Source organism: Bradysia coprophila, unplaced genomic scaffold (genome assembly GCF_014529535.1).
Source record: "Bradysia coprophila strain Holo2 unplaced genomic scaffold, BU_Bcop_v1 contig_232, whole genome shotgun sequence".
Lineage (NCBI taxonomy): Eukaryota > Metazoa > Arthropoda > Insecta > Diptera > Sciaridae > Bradysia > Bradysia coprophila.
This window is the reverse complement of record NW_023503493.1, coordinates 11,950,253-11,975,768: the sequence shown is the minus strand read 5'-3', so window position 1 is coordinate 11,975,768 and position 25,516 is coordinate 11,950,253. Positions and strand designations below refer to the sequence as shown.

General features: G+C 35.7%; 1 protein-coding gene across 3 annotated transcripts in view; it reads right to left on the bottom strand.

The window, feature by feature from the left end:
- Positions 1-25,516, bottom strand: part of LOC119076659 (insulin-like receptor) — a 52,359-nt gene that overhangs the window by 6,521 nt on the left and 20,322 nt on the right. For all 3 annotated transcript variants that reach the window (XM_037183543.1, XM_037183542.1, XM_037183544.1), the window contains exons 2-10: positions 8,831-9,620; positions 2,768-3,054; positions 2,405-2,696; positions 1,836-2,324; positions 1,411-1,767; positions 924-1,330; positions 732-849; positions 443-665; positions 9-382 (exon numbers count right to left, since the gene is read on the bottom strand). In XM_037183543.1, coding sequence (XP_037039438.1) covers positions 9-382; positions 443-665; positions 732-849; positions 924-1,330; positions 1,411-1,767; positions 1,836-2,324; positions 2,405-2,696; positions 2,768-3,054; positions 8,831-9,452 — 3,169 coding nt within the window. In that variant the 5' untranslated portion in view covers positions 9,453-9,620. The remainder of the gene's footprint in view (positions 1-8; positions 383-442; positions 666-731; positions 850-923; positions 1,331-1,410; positions 1,768-1,835; positions 2,325-2,404; positions 2,697-2,767; positions 3,055-8,830; positions 9,621-25,516) is intronic.

The window sequence follows — 25,516 nt, the reverse complement described above, 5'->3', positions numbered from 1 at the left end:
ATACAAACCGAGCTTTCCCGTACGAAAACTTCCCATAACAATGTTGCTGCAGTGCGAATCGATGCTAAAATATGAATCGTTGAAGTTACGGCACGCCTGCACCGAAATCCGGTACATTGTGTAATGTTTCAAATTATTCAGCGTGAATGTGTGAATGTTCGCAGCCGTTTCATTGTTGTAAAATTCCACATAATAATCGTCCACCATTTTCGATACAATAGGTTCGTTGTCTGGCTTTTCTTTATCGTCTGTACGGGTGGGGAAAACCTCTTCTACTCCATCCGGTGGCATGGGTATTGTTTGATTGGAATATTTTCTGGCTGCGTCGGTGGTTCGACGACGGCGAATTTTCGGTTCTTCACCAGTTATCACCAGTTTTCGCCTGTTTGGCAAGAAAGATTGGTTAGTTGAAGTGAACCTGGTACCACCAGAGAAAACTTACTTGACGTAGACGATATTTTGGATTTGATTTTCGAAATCGATAATTTGTTCCAATTCGTCACTTTTGTCTAGTGATTGGAGTGGTGGTGGCTCATACTCATCTTCTTCGGGACAAACGCACTCGTTTGGTAGTGTGGGTAGTGCGGGATTAGGTACCTTCTCCTTCTCCGGTTTCGGTTGTTCCACCGGTTTCACATATATTTTTTCTTCGTCAATTTTTAGAGCTGTAAATTCAATGGATTGTAAACTGGTATGGTGGCACCGAAAACTCGTTTAACAAAAACACTTACGTTCATCACAATAGTTTCGTTGGCTTAAAATGAACGGATCGTCATTGACTAAAGTAGCTCTGACAATGTAATTGGTTAGTTCACCATTTGCCACCTTCGGTGGCTCCCAATTGACGATCTGCGAAACAAATAAATGGAAAGGCATGTCTGGAAATCGGTTCCTCATTTGCGGATTGCAAACATTTAACTTACAAATGACCGACTACCATTTGGAATGATTTTCAGCTTCTGGACAGCTTCCGGTTGCCACGGTAATGTTGTAAAATACAGAATGTCCGTTTGGCCGCCACTCGGCTCCGACGATATGGTATACGTTTTGACGTAGTACGCATACTGTGTGTAAGGCTTAAGATTGGTTATAACGATTTGCACATGACTGGCCTTTCGATCGAATTGTGACGTATCTTCGACACGCCAGCCGTCACCGCCACAAGCGTCTCGATTATCGAACAGCGTCACATTTCGGTAGGGTGCTTGTTTGTAATACAAAACATAGCCCAGTAAGACGCGACTGTCTTCATACTGCTTCGTTCTCACTTCTATAACCGCACCAAATGCCATCATAGTTACCGGCTTGGCGGACAGAGTGGCCAGATTGCCTAGAAATGGATAAGAAATGCACAAAATAACAAAACAACAACAAAATTATTAAAAACTGCTTAGCCCACGGCACACTTACATGCAACTTTATCTCCATTTGAGTTGGGTGCTACATCCTCAACAGCGAATCTTGAAACATGTCTCAATTCGATCGTATCGTTTTTCAGTCCTTCAATGACATTGTAACACAACTTTGGATTGAAATGGAAGAATATTCGGCCCCTTGCGATTGTAACGGGATGATCGAAGAGGTTTTGAAGGTTCTGATTATCCATCACGGCCAACGCATAACTGTCTGCTAGTCTTTTCCCTTGAATAACTTTCAATCTTCTGAAAAAGCTCAACGAAACCAGCGCAAACGATCGCGTAATTTTTAATGAGCCTTCGATTTCTTCGACGTTGGACAGAGCCAGTTCCAATTCTCTGACCACATTTTCTGAAACACAAAATATCGTTGGTGTACACGGATTCGGTGCTAACATATTTTCCAAACATTCAACTTACTGCCTCCCTGACGAATCTGTAAAATTAGCGTTCCCGTTATTATAATACATCCCCGATAGTTTTGAGCTTCTGCGATATTCTCTATGACGCTTCCGTGACACTCTTTTTTGCACACCCCGTCACAGGGCTTGCAGGAGCGTCTTCCACTATTATCGTCAAGATCGATTGCTGAATGTTGCTCCGGACAATTGATGGTACACATGCCCGCGAACGGAATGAAGGGATTTTTGTTGTTGCTATTTTCCTGTTCCGTCGTAAATGGGGTCGTAACATTCCAACAATCCACATCTGTTATGCACCTGCGATCCTCATACTGGTACAAGCCATTGGGACACTTGTCCACACACTGAAGAGCGGTCATACGGCCAACCGATAGATTTTTACACAAAGTGCAGTTCGTTCCATCCGAGTTACAAGATCCCAGACATGATTTGTCACAACAATTCAGGTTATCGTCACAGGCACCTCCACCACACGAATCTGGACAAACTGGTAGATGGAAACGAATTTGATTGTAGAAATGTCGATAAATTCGTTCACAGTGAACAACGTCTTTGGCCGATACTTACTTTTCTGACAAGTTTGACGATTCCAACAAAATCTTTTCTTATGATCGTGTTTCGCTGATGGACATTCGATCTCGCCGCCATTTTTAACATTCCCATCGGCATCAGTCCTTTTCCCAGACGGACACACATTACATTCGTTCGGCTTTCTGTTGGCATTGAAGAAGTGCTCCTCCATTGTCGTTCCGTTCGCAATGTAAGTCCAATCTATTGTGTCGACGAAACAGAGAAATGGATTCTTCTCGATCCGTACGGAACCGCGAGAGATAGTTGTCAAACCCTTCAGTCCGATTTCCTTCGAATAGTGGAAAAGAAAGGAGCAGATGAAATATGCTCGGCACTTGCGTATAATTGTTTAAAAATTACCTGCAACTGAAGCATTTCATAAATTATCAGCGCATAGTTGCCGACCAGATTGTTTCCGCGTATGACCCGTAAATTGGGGAATAAATGCATCAATGTTTTTAGGCCTTGGACTCGATACAGCAACAGATAGTCGGTTATTTCAACTAAGTTTGGAAATGTAATGTTATCGTAGTCCGTTTCGTTGTAGCGATCAATCAGTGATATCATCAGAAATCCTTCAATGACTCGGCAATTCTTTAGACTATTCAGTTCAGACGGATTATTCCGTATATCTCTACTTTGGCAAACTGTTGACGAGAAGAGAAAGAAAATTGGATTAGTGGCCATCATTAGCGTTGGCATGCTAGTACCCTTAATTATATTATATGGAAACAGGAGAATGATTTTATTTATCAGTGTGTGGGACAAAATCAAGTAATGTTGACTGCAAGGGCTTCTAGTGTCTCTTTAAAAAGATTTCCAAAATTTGATAATTTTAAAGGGCGGTTCTAGACTTGACTTACAGTTTTTCAAGCTTGACCGTACATTTATACATTTTGGAATTTCTGAAAATTACCAGTGGGTTGGCTGAGTATGAGTATCAGACGTAGAAAAGCTTATAGACTAAGCAACCCTTTGGGATGAATGGAGTATGGACCATTTTCGTAGTAACGTTTACAACAAAAATATTTGTTGGCCTCCTCCTCAAAAACATAATTTCTCTTCATAGTCAACCCTAAATCATTCTTTATTTAATGGGTTCAGATAGAATGAAAGAAGATTTTAGAGTTTTATTTGTTGGTTTTGAGACCGTTTTAACAGCCTTTTACAGCCAATTACAAGTTCAGTCTTGACCACCGGCTTTACGTGACTTTCGAACCACGCCTCGAAGTATGTAATTACTCTCTGAGGAAAGTTAGGTGCGAAATTGATATCTCGCCTTAATGTAGGCTAGACATATGTACACAAATTCATCGTATTTGGGTTACATCATACAATTCATTCAGTGTGTACATCGTTGCAGCCACCAAACACACCGCAACTACCCAAATTATGAAGCTTGAGTGAACTAAGGACGTTACCAATGCGATATAATCGCTAGAAAAATTCCATGCGGAATTTGTCTGTCACGGGAATCGAACCCGGATCATTTTGGTGGAAGGCTAGTACGTAACTACTGAGCCATCCCGTTTTTATAGGAACCGGACGATTTCGGTTGTAAACGTTCCCTTCTCCTCCCTACGTCATATTGAAGTTCTTACAACAATTCCACGAATGGCAAACGCAACTTGAATCTTCTTTTTGACTTCATAAAAAAAAAGAAATATTTTCTCTCCGTCTCAAATGTTGCCTATCCCTGGCTACCGAAAAAAATCCTGTGCGTGTATTAAAACTGACTGAAATATCAACTCAAGCCACCACATACATAATAATCACTTCCAAACGAATATTTTGAATGAAATATTTTACTATCGTTGAACCAGCAAAAAAAAAAACGACCGTACCTATGATGTCAACAGTCTGCACTGTCCATCATGTGAGAGAGAGGTTACGAAAAATGTCACCTTTTATCACAAATGAGAACGACATGCACAGAAATTTATTTTCGGATTTAATGCACATTTAAACCGCAGCCAAAAAATGTTTCCAAATGAATTTACGAATGAGATATGTTGTTGCCAAACAAACAGGATGTGATAAAATATTTAAAAAAAATAATAAAAACGAAAAAATAACAAATCATGCTTTTTTCTCGTCAAGACCTTCTTGCTCTTATTTCGTTTATTATAAGCAAGTGTTCGATTAACATCTCTACATAACTTATAACACATAACAATAACAATTTGATAATAACAAATTTCTGTTAACCATAAAGATCATATTTAGGCAGAAAAATCGAGAGAGAGAGATAACGAAGAAAAGTGATGTGTGTGTAACCCCAGTAGATGTGGCTTTCGAGTTTACATATTATATCTCTCATAGTTCAAGAAGTCAAAGTTTATCACTGCATTAAGTACGCCCGCACGTTGACAGTGATTAGGATGTGTTTCGCAATAAATGTGAGCAAAACGGAGACAAAACATACGATACTATTATTATTGCGTGCTGTTTTCTAAAAAGTGCATCTAGAGATGCATTTTACAGGGCACAGCATAATCGCACAATTCACGCCGTAAGTGCACTTCAGAATTTGAATTTTGGGTGAATCCATTTCATTTCATTTTATTGTTTCATCATAATCCATAGATGAACAAATGAATTGAAAAATAGACGACGGTGCGTTTGGTTCGGGTTTGCCACGTTAAATTTTTAATTTTCAGTGGACTTTACGACGTGAATAGCTATTTTCCTAACTAATTAGGAAATGGGGTTGTTTTGAGCATAAGATGTGAGATGTGTGTCCAGATGACAAAATATATAAGCCTGTGTCCATAGATTTTCCCCAGGAGGAAAATGTAGAGAAAAACAAAAGAAGTAGAAGATTTGTTACCACTTAGCAAAATGAAGTAGTAGATTTAATCGATAAATCAAATGATATGTCATTACGGTTGTCGTCTCGAAAATTTCTCCTAGGAGAGATTGAAACTAAAGAAAAATATTGAAATATTCTCCATTTTTGGGAAGTGTGGGAAGCCCTGCAATGACGCAGAAAATCTTGCGAGTTATTATTTACGTTTTTTAAACCATGTAATCTTCCGACACTATTGGTTCCCCCAACCATCCACACACATACCACAAATGTAATTCCTAATTCCGGCTATAAGCAATCCATGTGTTTTATGGTTTTACATCTCCGTCTTCTGCTCAAGACGAATAGGTTAATTTAAGTCTAAATTAAACTCCCATTCACATGTATCCACAACGAAATTCTAAAAATGCATCGCTAAATAGAAGATTGGAGACAAGATTCTCGAAAGAAATAAAAAAAAGAAGAAGAAAAACAAAACATGAAACGAAAGAAAATGAAACATTAGCACGTTCTTATTGCCTGCATTGGCTTGGAAGATGCATACATAATATAAATTTTCTTATTTCAAAATAGCTTACAATAATATTTGTGAGGCATTTCCCATTTTAATTCGGAAATACATACTCTAAAATTAGATACGTTACACGAATACACATGAAAACAACACCAGAAAAAAAAAATATAAATTCTGAACTTAAAAACAAATGAATCATCTTGGTATGCGTTAAAATGTTGGGAGATGAAAATGTTTTATTACAATCGTTGCTTCTCCGAAATGAGCGTTTTATTGGATTACTCTTTAAAGTGAACTCACACGGAAAGTGATCAATGAACACAAATTTGATCGCCAGGTTTTTGTATTTGAGCGAAGCGATAGAGTCACACTAACTGACATTCAAATGAATGGTTCCTGTCCTCAAGACATACAGGTTCTGAGGAACATTTTTGACACGTTAGTCGATGTAAAAATTAAAATAAAATCAAAACTTGATTGTTCGCGGTCGTAATTTGTTATTTCTCCAATCGGAAATATGTTTAGCTTACTGGAAAATCAATTTCCTCATTTCTGCAACACCTCAGCGGTACACTTTTCGGTACAATTATTGTGTTGTTTTGCAGCCAGAAAGTGCGTCATTACTGTCTCGCTCAAAATCGGTTTTCCCATTTTCTGGGTGCAAGAAACTTTCGTACTGTCTGGCTGGCATATTTTATGTTGAGGCGAATTGGAAGGCTGTATTTCGAGCTGATGGTTTGTACTATTTCACAACGCGCAGGAGAGAAAATAGACATTTTCTCAGCTCAGTTGAAGCTTTAAGAGTCTCTGTTGTGAAAAACGTTGTGTTGACCTCGCGAATAAAGGTAGAAAGTTTCCATTTTCGGGTGACTTTTAACCCGACACGCTCGACATGAAATTTTCAACTTTTCCAACAAATAACTATTACTAATTGTGATGAATTAAAGCGCCTCTCACATATGTATAAGTAGTCACTGACTCTGAGACCAGGCGAGGTATTACGGCTGTCATTCTCTATAGGGTCTCTATTTAAATTCATTTTTAATGAACCGTTCAAATGTCAAACATTTTAATGTCTTTTGTAGAAAAAACCAATTGAATGTCCAACATTTTAATTGTTTCTTCTTACAAAGAAATTAAAATGTTGGACATTATCAACGATAGAATTAAAAAAAAGAGATCAAATAGAGAATGACAGCCATAATTCCTCTCCAGGCTCTCGACAAATATCGCGAGAAAAACACAAGAATTTTGCTTTTGTTCGAAGATTCTTTGACTTTGAATCGTTAGATCCTAAGCAACGAGTCACTGGGGCTAAATTATGGGACTCGATTTTACCTAGTTTTTCACCCTCGGAAATTATCAGTTGCGATTGTTATGTGTTTTATGCAATTGGTGTTATTTTCATGCACTTCGCTGATAAGACGCCAGGGCGCCGATTCTCAAAGCATTCGAAACTTTAAGAATTCGTAACTTGAGAGTTCCTATGGGATTTTGTACACGCAACTGTCAAGTGACGAATAGTTGGAGTTACGAAAATACGAGAATAGTCGCTCAGGGTGTAGATTCTCGTGAATTTAAGAATTCTTACAGTTGCGTGAATGAAATTCCATTAAAATTGTCAAGTAACGAATTCTTAAATTCACGAGAATCACCCATTCGTAACTTTAAGAATTCGTAACTTGACAGTTCTTATGGGATTTTGTACACGTAACTGTCAAGTGACGAATAGTTGGAGTTACGACCGCATGAGAATCGGCACTTAGATGATTTGATTTTGTCTACGTAAACCCGAATTGAGTAGATGCAAATTAATTTTCTTCTGTCGTCTAATAACATTTTGATCTGCGATCATTTTCAAGTTAACCTCGTCATATAATAATTTTGAGGTCAATACAAATATTTTCACTTTATTTGTTCGTGAAGTCGGAAATACTTATGAGCAAAGAATATGTTCATTCTTCTTGTGTTCTTGCAACATAAACCGAATAATAACAACATTCCAACGAGAGACGGAAAAAAACGTATCGATCTGGTTTTTTTTTCTTCAAATTTTCTTCAGAATTTTTTTTTTATTATTTTTTCGGTTCGATGTGTACATACCGAGGTGTTTTTTTAGTTTTATGTATTTTGTGTACTGTTTCCGTTTCGTTGGAAATGTACATTGATGGATTGTACAAATAGTAAATTCTGTGAAAAACATTTACTTAATTTCGAGAATATTATGTACAAAAGTACGAACACGTTTAATTACGTTTTCACCAAAAGTAGTTAAAAAAAATATAAGAAGACGACAAAAAAGAAATACCTCCATGGCACACGAAGAAGCAATGGCCTTTGAACAAAATTTCTAAATCCGAAAATTCTCAGAAATGTTTCTGGCATACATCTTACATCATTGCAATTATTTGCTGGCCAAACACTGCGAAATACTATCGGGAAAAGGTTGCAAGGAGGGGTAACTAACTGCGCAAAAATCGTGTGACAATAATTATCGAAATATTCGTGGTTTTCACTTACATGTGCACGACCCACTTCAAATTTCCCCTCATTTCCATTCAATTACCCCTCTCAGGTTGATGTTATTTTATAACACCCGAGACAGACTATATAATTGATATTCGTTTAGGGCAGGTGAACATTCACTTCTATGTGGCTCACCATTCCACAAATTACTTGCTTTAGCGAAAGCGAACATTTTCACCGCGCATTTTGATGCCGCAGAAGAAGGGTCAACTTTCGTTTCTCCGTGCTTTAATGGCCCCTAGGGGAACTTCGCGCATAAATGGGGGAATAATATCAGAAATTTATTTGTATACGCACGGGCAATATGCTAATTAAATTGCTGGTCGTTGCCAGACCTTCCTTATCTTTCTATTTTTTTTTTCTTATAGGCTAGTCAGCCACCAAAAGTGTTAGGGGCCGTCCACAAAAGACGTGTACCAAAAATGGTAGAGGGGTCTGGCGATAACGTTATGTCATAGGTATTGGAGAAAGGCGGAAGTTTCAAAGATTCTCTAAATTGAGCAGCTCCTCCTCGGTCGTTATACGCTAATATTTTAATTTATTTTTAAAATTTGGAATAGGAATCCATACTCACTTCCATCTTTGGTTACTGCGTCCACAACACTCGCTCCAAGCATCAGCATCAACACACACAGTAGCATAAGCGATGACTGCGACAAAATTGTTGATATCGACCATCGTTTCCATCGTTTATTTAATTCTTGGCAATTTTGAACATTTTTTACAGTTAAATTACTTTCGTTTCTATTTGTACACTTATTACTATAACTTGAAATGGTATTATTGGATTTACATTGCGCTAAAGCACTTTTTTGATTGTTTGAACTTTGTGATATTCGATTTTCTTGTTGATGCTTTGATGTCCGATAAGTCGATCGATAAAATGTGTCCGAGTCGAACGACGATTTATCTGTTGATTTGTGATTTGATTTAAAACTACAGCTCAATCCGTCCATACATTCGTCGGACCAATAATTTTCCGAATGTAAACAGTTCGCTTGTTTATCTTTGTTCGAACATTGCGTTCGTTTGTTGGTTGTCATTTCCGTTAAATTTGGTTTTGGAATAGATTTGTCTTTGCGTCGTGCGTGTGATGAGCGCTCATTTCTTGGTTTTTTATTCGAAATAGTTTGTTCATCCGTTGATGTGATGGGTGGGTCTTTTGACGGCGTCACTCGCTTTACTATGTCAATCATTTTTATTTTTCGTCTTCTACTTTTCGTAACTATCAGTTTATTTCACTATCCCTTTATCGTAGTCGTCTCATAATTATTTGTTGTTGTTGGTGTTATTGTTGAAATTTTCATGAGATTTCCTTTCAACTTGCTGAGTGGGGATTTTACGCAGAGAAGTCGTTTTGCAATCTGAAAACAAAAGGAAAATTTCAATTTTAGTTGTGAATTGTTTCAGGTCTAAGTTTTGAGTACGTTTAATTTGTATTGCAGAAGCACGCACTAATTGAACTTCTGCTAGAGTTATCGATTTCTTAGAAATTTCTCACAAATTTATCTGCAAATTTGTAATAAATTGGGTATGTCTTTAATGTATTAGCATGTCTACGTCTTGAATCTAACGATTCGTTAGTAACGAAGAATTCCGTTGAGTGCAATTAGTTCTGTTAACAACAAGTTCTGCAAGCATTTTCTCATAATGGATTTTCATTTAAGTTCAAAGACTTTCTTTTAGGTACCAATCAGGGACTATTTTTGTTTACAAAATTTCCAAAGTTTTACTTAATTTTCCCCGAAGTGACTATTCGCAGTCAACTGCCAATAGTCAATTTTGATACTATTCGCAGATACTTATTTGAAAAATTGTAAATAACTAAAAATATCTTCTAAAATAAAAGTAGAGCAAGTTAGGAAGATTGTTGGTTTGTTACTTATATTAAAACAAAGAAAATTCGTTCAGTCAAAAAATGAGAATTGTTCGATAATTTGTAAAGTATATATATTGCAAAATGCAACGAAAGAAACTGTTTATCCATTGTATAAGCTTTGAAGACTGTTGGTCACATGTACAAACTGTAAAACTAGGGATTGATCATCACTTTTACCAACTGTATCCCTTTTACAAACTGTAACATTAGAGAATGTCGCTACACTTTAGAAACTGTAACACAGAGTGTTGATCCCTTTTACAAACTGTGACATAACAGAGCGTTGCTCCCTATAACAAACGGTACAATTACAGACTCTTGATCCATTTTACAAACTGAAACATTACAGAGTGTTGACCCCTTTCACAAGCTGTGACATTATAAAGTGTTGCTACTTATAACAAACGGCAACATTACATAGTGTATATCGCTTTTACAAACTGTATCATTACGGATTGTTGATCCCTTTTACAAACTTTGACATTACAGACTGATACTACCTTTTACAAACTGTGACATTACAAGGTGATATTCGCTTTTATAAACTGTAACAATACAGACTGTCGCTCCCTTTTACAAACTGTAACATTACAGATACCTTTAACAAACTTTGACATAACAGAGTGTTGCTCCTATGCAAAATCATTTCTCATCAATGTGAAGGCACAATTAGTCTGCGCATAGCATTAATATCGACTATTGGCAGGCAACTGCGAATAGTAGCAATATTGACTATTGGCAGTTGACTGTGAATTGCATGTGCCAATTGTCCCTCATTTTCCAAAAAAAAATGTAAAAATTTGGAAAAGTGTGCGAAATTTTAGGAAAATTCAGGAAAATTTAGTAAAATTCAAAATAAAATGGAATAAGTCATTTTCCTAACGCATGCTGAAAGGTTTTTTTTAGCGAATGAGAGGTTCTGGAATCGTTTTTTTTTTTTTTTTGGAAAACATATTTCCTAACTTGTATGTAAATATCACGACTTCGTTTAGGAAAAATATTTTCCCAAAAAAAGTCTCTGGCTAACAACCCTGTGTCAATTCTGAATTGCGTTACCCTGACAGTGATGGAGTTGGAATATTGCTCAAGTTAACAATGAACAAATATTTCGAGATTTATAATTTTGCAATTTGAATAGCTGACCTAAATGCAAAATATGGAGAAATGAGGATTTTTCAGACGGAATGTCAAGATATAGTAGCACAACAAAAGAAAGGTCACAGTCCAAACTATATCCGTCTTTACGTTTTAATGTCGGAGACAATTTAGGGCTCCGACATAAAACGTAACAATTTGTATCTCTCTGCGGTAAAATTAACATCATCATCAAGCTATCATTAGACGTCCAATGCTCAAGTGACTGTAAAATAAATCAACATTCCACACAGAATACACTGTACATTGTACAAACAACATTCTTTAAAACCGAATTCTCCGTATAATATAAATTCAAACAAACTTTACAATCGAATATCAAACTGCTATCGATTGAGTCTGTAGAGGAAAAAAATAATTTATCAATGGTCTTGGTTCTGCTAGCGAGATACATTGGATTGCTAAACAACTTTTCATTCAAAATAAAACTCTTCGTGCGCCTCTGAAAATAGTCTAACCTAATTAATCGTCAATTACAATTGTGTTATAAAATGATCGTTCAGTTAAAAAAAAATTATCCAAATGTTTTGATACATTCTGACCTACTCTCTTCGCATTGGTCAATGACTTGTATAGAGGCTGTTTATGATAAGCAAACCGTCTCCGATACCAATCACTAACAATGACGAAAACATCAACGTAAATTAAATCGTCATTTTATGTTTCACATTTTAGAGAAGAAGAAGGAAAAAAAATCTTGTTTTGAAGACACTTTAAGACAATATATACATCCAACTATTGCTCAACCATTTCAGTTATTTTTCTTCTTCGTTTTTTTTTTTTAATTTCGTGTGGTTTTCATGCACGTGTCGCGTTTTTAATGAAACAAGATAGTATGGTTGGCTGTGTACATTAGCATTTAAAGCTGTGGAATTTCAAAAATGCTAGCACCATTGAATGAAAATTAATACTATAATTGCATGTTGTGTGTTGTTTATGTGTCTGGTTTCAAATATGCATGCCACGGAATTGTGTGGAATAGAGCTATTTGAAAAACAACTTTTTTTTTTGTTTATTTATTTCATTACAAACAAGTTAATTTATTTTGTAGATTTTTCATCATAATCATAATTTAATAAACACAATATGGGCTTGCATATTATACATTATACGTTATATTATGGTTATGACAGCACCACACACTGGTATTATATAGAGGAGAGGAAAATAACAACATTAACATTAAACAAAATATAATAAGAAAAACATGCTAACTGAAGTTCGTTTCTTACGTTTCTTATTGTTTGAGCTCATTTTTTTTTTGAAAGAAATGAGGGGAACTTACGCGCATATTTTCATATTATTATATCCATCGAGTATGTTGTACTATTTTAGGTATATGAAGTCGCTTTAAATTGTGACAAATTCATTTACACCTTCACAGAATTGTAACGAATATCGAGCCGAAATGGCTTCACAAACTATTAGTAACATTAGTGAAGAAATGAAAGAAATGAAAAACGATTGTCTCATGGTTCCGGCACACATTCCATTCCCATTGATGAATGATCTCAGAAAATTTCCGTATCGGCACATAATTATATATACAAAATTCAGAGGTGGTCTGGTGTCACAATTTTTTTTTGGCTACGGTAATTTTTAGGCACGAGTAGCATCGGGAGCACATAGTGCCGTCACATCACACGGACATTTATCCAAGGCTAAATATGAGAGAAAAATTCTCTGTTTTGTGGGTGAAAATTTCTCTGTTTAGGGGACGGGCAAATTTTTGAAGTTTTAACATATAGCCTGTGGTATTAGCCTTGGCGGTTAATACTGACGAAAACTTAACACTGCTCTGTCTTCTTGAGTTTTAATATTTTAAAGAAAAAAGGAAGCCTGGTGTCGATTTCGGTATTCAGTGACTTAGTTGCGACGGTTGCGACTGTTAAAATCTATTCTTTTTTTTAAAGAGATTTTGGTCAAATTAAAACGAAATTTAGAAGTGGTCATACTGTTTTCTAAGTTGTCATGATCCCAACTTTGACCCCATCTGCATTCCCGTTGAGAAAATAAAAGTTGGAAAGAGTCTCGGATCAACACAAACCTCGCACCGAAAACTGGCATTCCAAACTTTTCATTTCCTAATTATGTAAATAACTATTTCCCATCAAAATGATGTTATAGGTCATTGACTATTTCACACATGCTAATTGTTTTCACAGGAAAGGTATATACCATTCGACGATATAACGTTACTAGGTTAATTTCCGGATATAATTAGAATTTTTTGAATCTTTTAGTGAACATTCTTTTCGTGTTTTTGGATTTGTGTGTATGTGTGTTGGTTGGTGCCGTCAATGAACTTGCTTTTCCAACAATTATGTGCATCGTTTAAAATTTTGACTATGAATTATTAGAGTAAAATGACGAGCTATGGTGTACAGAGAATTTAAGTGGTGCTTTTGATGCTCTTATGATCGGAGTGTGTCAACAATTCAACAATCTAATTTTTTGTGTCAACAAATCGTCCCTACGGTTATGAATGTGATATGAGCACAATATCTATCTTTAAAAAAATAAAAATTAGAAAATACGAAAAATCTTTTACCGTAACAGGGAGACAGACACAGAAGAATATAAACCGATTATCGGGACATGTGAGTGCCCGAAGACTTGCAAAAATCTCTCAAATTACTAAAAGTCTTTCCTACGATCGATTTGTAATTATATCTCGGATCATCGAGTATTCACATTGAACACTCAGATGTGGTGGACCAGTGATAGTGATTCTATAATCAACTACCTAGCCAACTATGTTTTCACGACACTTTTTCAGAGTAATAATTCGGATTAAAATCAGATTATCAGGTTGTTTAGAGTTTGATCATATTAGCTTTTATTTCTGGATATGTTTACTCAGGTTGTGTCTAATCGAATTGAATTGAAACAAATACGAATAATATAACGTTAAAATAACAGATTAACCTGACCCATGGTAAACTTTAGTGGTGGTGTTGCTGGTGAAGATGGAATAATTTGGGTAATGTCAGTTGAATTTTGAGAACCCTCAATGAAGGTTTACGAGACCTGTTAACGCAAAAATCTTTTTTCCTATAAAACGTAGCACATGTAATGTCAATTAATGTTGCTTTACTGCGCACTGCATCGACAGTTTTAAATTGATCAAATCTGATGAAATCATAAAAACTTATTATTGACTTCAAGAATTACTGCAATTATTGAACAAGTTATAACTCTCGTGCTTAGAATACGAAGATGATATAAAAAAAAGACCAACACAACAACTTGTAATGATCTCTTCGATCTCGGGTAATTTATTGAACGATGTCGTTTGAGGTTTTATTTAAATTTGTCGCAATTAATGAAGTAATCAATCGCAAGGTTATGCAAAGTGTAAGCCTTAGCTTTGCTGTAATTGTTACGTCTTAATTTTAATCAACAAAAAAATGTTTGATAAAACGTATAAAATTGACAATAAAATTGAAAAAACCGATTCGAAACAAGGTCCTCGATTAAAATTGTTTTGCATTGAAAAAATGTGTTTTACGCATACAATGTATTCTCATAGTCGCATGTGACTCGTATCAGGACTCTCACTTTTCGTTACATGCAAAAAATACCTGTCCTTAATGATAGATAATCCTTTAATTCGGATCATTTTGAAGTATGAAACCTCTTACACTGACTTTTCATAACTACTAAGTTGATACAGCAACTTTCGGATTCTTGTGTTCCCTGAAATGTCTTTTTCATACCTAGGACCGTCCAATATGAAAAATACTATTCGTACCACGGACTAAAAGTCTTTTTTAGCGTATTCGATTCCAGACCTCGCCTTCGGCTCTTCTCATACGCTAAAAAAGACTTTTAGTCCTAGGTACGAAATGTACTATTCTCAACTCAACGTTGAAAAGCAAACTTTCGTTGCCTTTATTAGGAAAAACATTGTATGCACATATGCAACTTGGTGATCAGTGTCGCCTTTTCCCTACAATGTCTTTTTTTGTAGCAGAACAGGAAAAGGACATTTTATATTTTTTTTTTTTGTAGCAGAACAGGGAACGAAGTTAGGCCGCCGGATTTTACACAAAAAAACGTCTTTTGAGCTGACTAAGACATGTCCACTTGGCGCCCATAATTTTTACCGAAAATTTAAAAAATGTCCTGGCGCCAAAAATGCTGAAGGCACTCTGTCGACGATTAATGATTTCACACGGGTCATGATACGAAAATACACGAAATCAGGTGCCAAGAGTTATGCAAAACCATTTTTTCTAAGATGCAAAATATACGCTGTTGACAAAAACGATTTTTCCATTCTCTCTCACTCTCTCTCTCTCCTTGTTTTGGGTCTTTCCTATCATGAAGCGTGTAATAATACATTACTATCTTTTTGCGACATTTGTAGTCTGTAAAATGTCTGTTGTTTACACGGAAATGAATCATTTTCTGGCCTCATAATAGTTATATCGTGTGCCGCAGGCCTAGTGTGATAATACACATAGTGTGGCTAAAAAACCACTTTTCTCGAAAAAAGACAACGAAAGTTTTACTTTTTGTCACTGAGTCGAGAAAATAAAAATTCTGTTCGGGAGTACGATCGATACAGTACGTAAATGAATGTTCATAAATAGTTTTGTGCACTAGTGTGTAAAAGTGAAGTTTGTAAAAATAAGGATACCATTGCCAAACATAAAATCGTGTCTCCGACTTTCGCCTTCACTAAAATTTTGCGAATACAATACCTATAGTTGTCGAAACGAAGGCAGTTCCGTTTTGTACTACTGTAATTTCATATTTTTTTCGTACATTTATTGATTGTGTGGTTATGTAAACCGTACCTCCGACTTAATGTCTCCTACCGCTAAACTATTTAGACTCTTTTTTAACCACCACAATATGAATGTAAAAAGAAACTGGTATATCGATTTAGCAGCAACATAGCATAAACCTCAATATAAGTACAAAACATTGACGTGTACCGTGTGTACAACGTCTAATGAAATGCGATAGCAAAAAAGAAAAAACTTTTTCTCAGAAATTTCATCCATCTAGTGAGCTTGAAAAATTTCTTTCGAATTAATGAAAAAAAAGCAGAAGGAATTTCTGGCGCCTTATTAATCAGCGACACATTCTTGGTCATTATATCATTACGTATTTATATTTTTTTAATTGATGACCTGCAATCTCGGAAACGTGACTATGACTATTGTTTATTGTGAACCGAATATCTTTCAACTTTTTCAGCTAATCAGTGATCCGAATGATAATAATTTGGAATTGTGACTGTCGAAAAATGTTAGAATTTTTTCAGTTGTACACCGTTTTTTTTTCGTGATATTATATTATTTTGTGTGCTTGTTTGCGTTATGAAGTGGTTTGTTATTTTGTTTTTTTAATCTTAACTAATCTACATTGTAGATTAACCATATTACAATTACAATACATGTGCTTATATAGAGCAAAGTCAAACAAATATCGATTTCCGTTCTACATTTAATAAAAACAGTATAACGTACAGTTATTATGAAACAATTTTTTTTTTCACTGGTTAATCAAATAAAATGTTCAAACAAGGTGATCAAATAAAGTTGTATTAATACAGTGCATTTGGCGATATACAAATTATATTTCAATTTTTTTTTTTGAATTATGACTATAAAATTGGAAGTGTAAGAAATTTCCATTGACATTATTCGAGTTGTAATTTTTTTTTCAGTTGTACGTTCTGTATGTATGTTACGTCGCATTTTTTTTTTCGAATTATGAATGATCAACCAAACGGAATGAGAGTGAAGACACTTGAATGTAGTTTGTATTGGTGATCCAGAAAAAGCTTTATTATTTTACTCATTAGCATAATTGCGATATTGAACTGGTAAACTGTTGTTGGATACAAACGTAGCACACGATAAGAAAGGATGTGGTGAAATCATTTAACTAAATAGTAAACTTCAAAAGTAAAATTTTGTTGAAAATCAACGTGTTGACAGACGCAATGTGATATCAACTCAATTTTAGATGGATTCGGTAGATGCTTAGTGCCTTTTGACGAGACCGTTTTTTAGTACAACTTATGGAGAGTCAGAAGATCTTTGACCTTTGAACCTAATCAGGCTACTGAAGAAACATTCAAATTTTGTTCAATTAGCGGCACAGACCATTTGACCAAGGCTGTATACTTTGAGACATTTTATTAGATACGCGGGAACACACCACTTCTGATGTAAAAAAATTCACCACATCATCAAGACGACAAGAATCATCAGAGTAGGTGATTTTTTGTATGAAATCGGCCATTTTATCATCAACCGTGGTGTGTAACCCGCGTATCTGTATCTGCATGACCTCCCTAAAGTATACAGCCTTGCATTTGACTATTTTCATTGTCGTTAGCTTAGTACGAAGAGCAGATAATCAATGATTATAAATCATTTTCATCTTTAGAAAATCCTTTTAAGAATTTTCTTTTAGAAAATCCTTTGAAGATTTACTTTCAAAAAATACTTTGATTGGGTATGTAATATGGTAGTGAATTACACCCGGAAACAAATAGTGAATTAAATACTATTTGCACTCACAGAGAGGAGGGTAAATATGAATAGTCACCTCACAGAAATATTCCTTCAAAATGTCATGATTTACCCTTTTCACCCATGTCCGAGGAATAACCAAACATTATTTGAAATTGACAGACGAATTTTCCACTCATCACTGTTAAAATCATGACTTACAAACTTTAAAAGGTAACATTCCAAAAATGACGGGACTCACACCCCTACTCAACAAAAAAGAAGTTTTTCCGAAATGCACCCAAAAACTAAGAACGCACATCGATTCAGAGACCTATTGGGAGCTCAAAACATCATTCAGTAAAATCGGACCAGTTCCTTCCCCATACAAAATTTTTCATTTCATGAAATTTCATACACCTCGCTGAAACCGTTTTGTCACAAAAGTTCAGTGAGTGAGTGATATTTTGATCGGAGCTAATTTTTATCTTATAGTCAGAGGTCATACCTTTCTCACGATACCCCACTCAATGTATTTCATTTGAAAAATTAGCTCCGATCAAAATATCACTCACTCACTGAACTTTTGTGACAAAACGGTTTCAGCGAGGTGTATGAAATTTCATGAAATGAAAAATTTTGTATGGGGAAGGAACTGGTCCGATTTTACTGAATGATGTTTTGAGCTCCCAATAAGTCTCTGAATCGATGTGCGTTCTTAGTTTTTGGGTGCATTTCGGAAAAACTTCTTTTTTGTTGAGGAGGGGCGTGGACTATTCACATTTCTATGATAAAAACTCCGTACGACTCACCTAATATCACCGACACTTAGTTCTTCCTAGTGAACAACAATAATATGCAGCGCCCTGATCATCCACCCTTCTCTAAAGTGGCAAAACGGAAAAAGAAAAATGAAGAATTGAACTCCACAGTATTCCCGTATTGCATGTGCACGGCATACGGTTTACATAGTTAACTTTCAAAAATTAAAGATTCATGAGGGGCATATAGATCTATATCAGACAGAGCTGCATCGAATGCGAAAAGGCATGGAACTGAAATCTTTCTTTTTATTTTAATTTATGTGGCTGCGTTTGAGTGCAATTTATGCGGATATTCGTACATGCATGCATATAATACAGCACAGCTCATAGCGTTTCCTGTTTCTCTATTTCATTTTGCAAAGAAGTCGTTCAACTTAAGTAACCGAAAAAAACACGAAACAAACAAAAATGCGCACAGCGTAACTTCTCACGTGTTACAATGTTGCAAAAAGATCGTTTTACCATTGTTCTATAAGGTAAAAAAGGCGCGAACTTTGGTGTAGGCAACAACAAGATTAAAACGAAAGAAATATTTGCATCGAATTGATCAAGAAAAAATTTGTATAAAAAAGTGACTGCGGAACGAATGGGGTAGGGTAATCTCGCACACCACACAAATTCATGGTGTGCGAGATTCACATCTAAGTGGTGAATCTCGCACAGTCATGACTTTTCGTTACATGTCGTAAAAGGACGCATACTATGATCGCGTGTGCGAGATTCCCCGACACCGAACGAATGCATTCCTTAATTGCTAGATGAAAATTAAATCGTTGAATCTGATAGCTACCGGCGTGATTTTAGATTGACCACTGTGTGCCTCGGGTACACATCATTTTCTGAAGAAATTTTTTCAGCAAATTTGGATGAATTTTACTAGATTTAAGGCGGGAGTTAAATGTCTGTGGCCCAAGGACAATATTACCCTTTTGCTAATGTGGGAGGCACTGTTGTCACACTATATTTAGCCTCTAAGATTTCCTATCATTTAACTGGCAGAGTTCAGTCAATTTAAGGAAAAAAAATTCGAGAATTTTCAAACAAAAAAAAAAAATTTGAAACCTCTTAAAATTCTTAAATTTTACAATTTCAACAATTTTAATGAATATCGAAAATTGTGAAGAATTTCTACAATTTTCAAAAATCAATTTTAGACCCCGTCCTGAATCAATCAAAAACAAATTTGAAATTTATTTGGGAGAATTTGTACCTTTTATGAATTTCTATTGGCTTCACCAATCGGTCAACGAATATTGCACGAACGTAAGGGTCTTTCTAATTTCGTCAGACTCATTATACACACCTATATATGACCTGCACGTCATCCTTTTTATTGTATTGATTTGAACATCTGGCATTATGTTCCAACAAGGAAATTATGTAGATTTTCTATATCGATTGGATTTGCATAAAAAATCCGTTTCGAAAGAATATCAGGTAGAAAATGTGAACAGAGGTCTCTACATCGTATGTGAGAGAAACAATGACATCGTTACACATCCTGTTCATAAAATTTATCTAGCAACCGGCAGTTGTTACACAACACAAAGATGTGATACAGTTTTTATTTTCTCTTTTTTTTTGTTGGTTCACAAACTTAAATTCGCATTACCTAAACCGAACGTTGCTGGAATAAAATGCTGCAAGAAAGTGATTGGCACGTTACTTGTAACATGAACATGGTGAAATACATAGATTGAAAGGACCATTTTCTTCTTAATTTATGTGCTGCACCGCAGCTAAAGAATAATTTATTGGGAAAATGTGATTTGTGTCGTCGGTTAATATGGATAGCATATTGGTAAACGAATACTGAAGTTTCTGATGAGATATTTTGATAAATGCAACCAAAACAACCATCAGGTACAGTTTAGACATAGCAGACTGTAACTATAGGGAAGTTTGAATTTGATAGTGACAATGACACAAAATTTACATTAGAAACTGCTCAGGTTGAACGTTCAACCCGAAAATCGTTGTTGCTACTGAATGGAGGGTAGTCCCACTACGTTAAATAGAAATGATGCGAGGTGAAATAACAATTATTTTAGCAACAACTTGCGAGTTTAACTCACCATGCGTACCAATTAGCTGGTAGCGAAATGGCAGATCGCTTTGTCTAATAATCGAAATGAATACATTGTGGTGATACTCAATAAATTTCCAGTAATTTATAACAAGCAAATTTGAAATTGAGCTAGTTAGCATACAGTGCACAACACAGCACTTCATCAATTATTAGCGTATAATCACAGCTACCATTTCAATATATAATATTCAAACTTTAAAAAGTTTTTGCACATCCCCGGAGGTTATTGGTCGTCTAGCAGCACGTGAAAAGTATGAACAAAAACCCCCGAACCGAACGAATAAAGTTTTCCGAGAGTGATGTGCTGCAAACATGTCGGCATTATATTGAAGATAATATGACCCCCGGTGGAAGAGTGCAAGAACAAGATACGCTTTGTTAGCAGCGTCTTGTCTTCATTTTTGAATGAAAAGTTTAGAGGATTTTATCGGTTATATTGTGGTAACTCGTCAACACTCGCCAACACTCGACAACATATCAATTCATCACAGTATGCCAATCAAATGATTCCAGACATAGTAGACATTGTATCCCCTATATATACGGTGTATTTGTTAGACTAAGATTCATTCAAATATATGGATTCAAACTGAAAGCATCTTGCCTTTTCGTTCCCCATATAATTGGTGACCCCGACTCTGAATACAAAGTCAATATCAAGCTATACGCTTCGATATATTAATTGCTAACAAGCAACTGTTTAAAATAAATTGTTAGCAATAACAAGAATAAATTCGATTGAGTTCTACCGTCCAAATAATTAAATTTATTTGTGAGAACAAAATCAATAAACGCAAAGTTTCCTTTGTCTCATCTAAAAAATATTTTGCAAAATAAAATTTTTTGCATAATCTACGATGAGTGATACAGAAGAAATTATAGTTGAACAACCCGCCAATGAAACAGACGGCGCAAGAAATGTTGTTCATGCCAATAACAACGACGGCACAATTCGATCTGTCCAGTTAAAATTACCACCTTTCTGGAAAGCAAAACCAGAAATATGGTTTATGCAGATCGAAGCTCAATTTGCGACAAATGCTATAAGAGCCGACACATCCAAATACAATCATCTGGTTGGAAAATTAGACACCGATATCCTTGACAAAGTCAGTGATATTGTAATGAACCCACCAGACAATGATAAGTATTTAACTCTTAAAAATCGGTTGATCAAAGAATTTTCAGTCTCTGACCGTAAAAAACTAAAACATCTTTTCGACAATAATTCAATTAATGAAGCGTGCAAACCTTCAGAATTATTACGAAAAATGAAAGACAACACTTGTAACAAAGTCTCCGATGACTTATTACAAGAATTATGGTTTAACCGACTACCACAAAACATCCAAAGCATTTTGTCGTATAGTTCCGAACCATTGGAACAACTAAGTCTCATGGCCGACAAAATTTACGAAACCATGGATTTAGATAAAATACAGACTTTTACCAAACAACAACCAGTCAATGACTGCGATCTAGCACAACAGTTCTGCAAACTGGAAGACAAAATTGATTCTTTACAAAAAGAAATCAATAAGTCTAACTCCCGCATCAGATCTGATTCGCGAAATCGTAATAAGTCTAAATCTCCTAACCGAGATAAACAATCTCCTAGCGGATTTTGTAAAAGTCATTTAGACTACGGTAAACGGTCGTGGCGTTGTACACCACCTTGTTCTTATCCAGACAAGAGCAATATAAAAAAACGCAACCCAAAAAACTAAACAGCCAGTCAAACCAAGCGCAATTTGACGAAGGCAAAGACATAAGTCGCTTATACATTCAAGAAAAGAATACTGGAAATACTTTCTTAATTGACACTGGTGCCGACATATCAGTCATTCCACCAAGTTATAAAGAAAGAAGCCATGCTCCATGTCAATTCCAACTTCATGCAGCTAATGGTACTCCTATTAAGACTTATGGGAGCAAATCGGTCACTATTAATTTAGGCCTAAAAAGAAATATAAGATGGATTTTTATAATTGCAGACGTGCAACAACCCATCATTGGAGCTGACCTACTCCAAAAATTCGACTTACTCGTCGATATTAAAAACAACAGACTAATTGACAGTAAAACTTCAATTTCTTCTATCGGAACAACCGTTGGTACACGAAAAAATAAAAATTCGATTAAAACCATATCGAACATTTCAGTTTACTATCAATTAGTCAACGAATTTCCAGATATTCTTGACTTGACAAAATTTAAATCAAAAGTGAAAAAGCACAATGTTAAACATCACATCGTTACCAAATGTGCCCCACTTTTTGCAAAAGCTCGAAGATTACATCCCTCTAAGCTTCCAATAGCTAAAAAAGAAATCGACGATATGCTTAAACTCGGTATATGTCGCCCCTCAGACAGCCCCTGGGCAACACCATTACTGATAAAAGAAAAACCATCAGGTGGTTTTAGACCATGTGGCGATTACCGACGTTTAAACGCTGCAACGCAACCAGATCGATATCCAGTTCCAAACATCCAAGAATTTAACTATTTCTTGCATGGAAAAAAGATCTTCAGCGTTGTCGATTTAGTCAGAGCTTATAACCAAATACCCGTTCACGAAGACGACATACAAAAGACGGCAATCATAACACCGTTTGGTTTATTTGAATTTCCATTCATGACTTTCGGTCTATGCAATGCCGGTCAGACGTTCCAACGTTTTATGAACGAAGTCCTCAAAGAATTAGACTTCTGTTTCGTCTACCTTGACGATATTCTAATTGCTTCCGAAAATGAAGAAGAACACAAAAAACATCTCAAAATACTTTTTGCTCGCCTCAACGACTACGGCGTAGTTATTAACTTGCAAAAATGTGTTTTCGGACAAAAAGAAGTCAAATTCCTCGGATTTCTAATAAATGAACACGGAACAAAACCTCTCGACAACCGAGTTAAATCAATATTAGACTTTCCCTTACCGGATACAGTCACCAAGCTCAAACGATTTCTCGGTATGATCAATTTTTTCCGTCGCTTCATGCCACACGCCGCAGAAACACAACTACCATTGTTTTCTTGCATGAAAGGCAACATAAAGAACGATAAAACACCTATCACCTGGACTATGACCATGATAGAAGCTTTCAACAAATGTAAATCAGATTTAGCAAACGCAACTTTGCTAGCGCACCCTAAAACTGACGCACCTATCGGTTTACATGTCGATGCTTCCGATTATGCACTTGGAGGTGTAGTTGTTCAGTTTGTCAATAATAAATGGCAACCTTTATCATTTTATTCACAAAAATTAAATACTGCACAGCTTAAGTATTCAACTTATGATAAAGAACTCTTAGCCATCTATGAAGGAATTAAACATTTCCGACAAATTTTAGAAGGAATGGAATTTACGATCTTCACAGATCATAAACCATTAGTTCATGCCTTCACTCAAAAAGCTGACAAAGCAACCCCTCGTCAAATACGACAACTAAACTACATATCTCAGTTTTCAACTGATATTCGACATCTACCTGGAAAGAAAAATGTTGTTGCTGATGCAATGTCTCGAATAGAAACATTGAACATAGTACATTCAATATCACTTGATAGCTCAATTGATTATAAATTACTAGCCGAAGCCCAAACCAGAGATATGACGGTAATCGACAAAGTAAAAAAAGACACGAGTCTTAAAGTTATTAAAACGGACTATCATGGTACAGACATATTTTGTGATATATCAACTGGAAACTTGAGACCGATTGTTCCTCCTGATTTTCGCAAAATTGTTTTTGACAAAGTCCATAACTTTGCTCATCCAGGAATCAAAGCTTCTACAACTACGATAAAAAAAGATTTCGTTTGGCCAACTATGATCAAAGACATTCGAAATTATTGTAAAAGCTGTATTCCTTGTCAGAAGACCAAAGTCTCACGACACAACTCGTCGCCAATCACACCGATTGATATGCCGAATCAAAGATTCGATCATGTCCATTTAGACATTGTGGGTGCACTCCCTAATTCAGAAGGATTCAAATATGTCCTAACATGCATCGATCGTTTTACAAGATGGCCCGAAGCAATCCCTATGGAAAACCAAACCGCTGAAACATGCGCTAAACAGTTTTTCTTCCATTGGATTCCTCGCTTCGGCGTGCCAGAAGTTATAACAACCGATCAAGGTAAACAATTCGAATCAGATTTGTTCGCCGAATTAAATAAACTTCTTGGAACAAAGAGATTGAGAACAACAGCCCACCATCCTCAAGCCAACGGAATTCTTGAAAGATGGCATCGGATTGTTAAAGGAGCAATCAAGTGTCATTCAACACCTGATTGGATGAAAACGCTCCCTATTGTGATGTTAGGATTACGTTCAATAATTCTACCTCACATCAACGCTTCTGTTTCAGAAATGGTATATGGTACAAATATCCGTTTACCATACCATTTTTTCCATCTTACAGAAGAAGATCTTTCAAAAGATCCAAGTTCTTTCGTTGAAAAGTTAAAACGACATATGAATGATTTACAGCCTGTCCCAAGCGCTAATCATCATAAACAAAAAGTTTTTCTTTTCAAGAACTTAGATACTTGTACTCACGTATTCGTCCGTACCGATGGTTATAGAAAACCCCTACAACCTAATTATGAAGGACCATACGAAGTAATCAAAAGAGATACTAAATTTTTCACTCTTAAAATTAAGGGAAAAGAAAAAGTTATCTCTATCGATCGACTAAAGCCATGTTACGAAATTCCGTTGCTCAACGAAATTTTTAAACAAACTAAACATGTAACTTTTGCAAACGATCTAGTACACTATTCTCTAAATGCCTATAAAAGCGGCAACAATATTTGAGAAAAGTACATT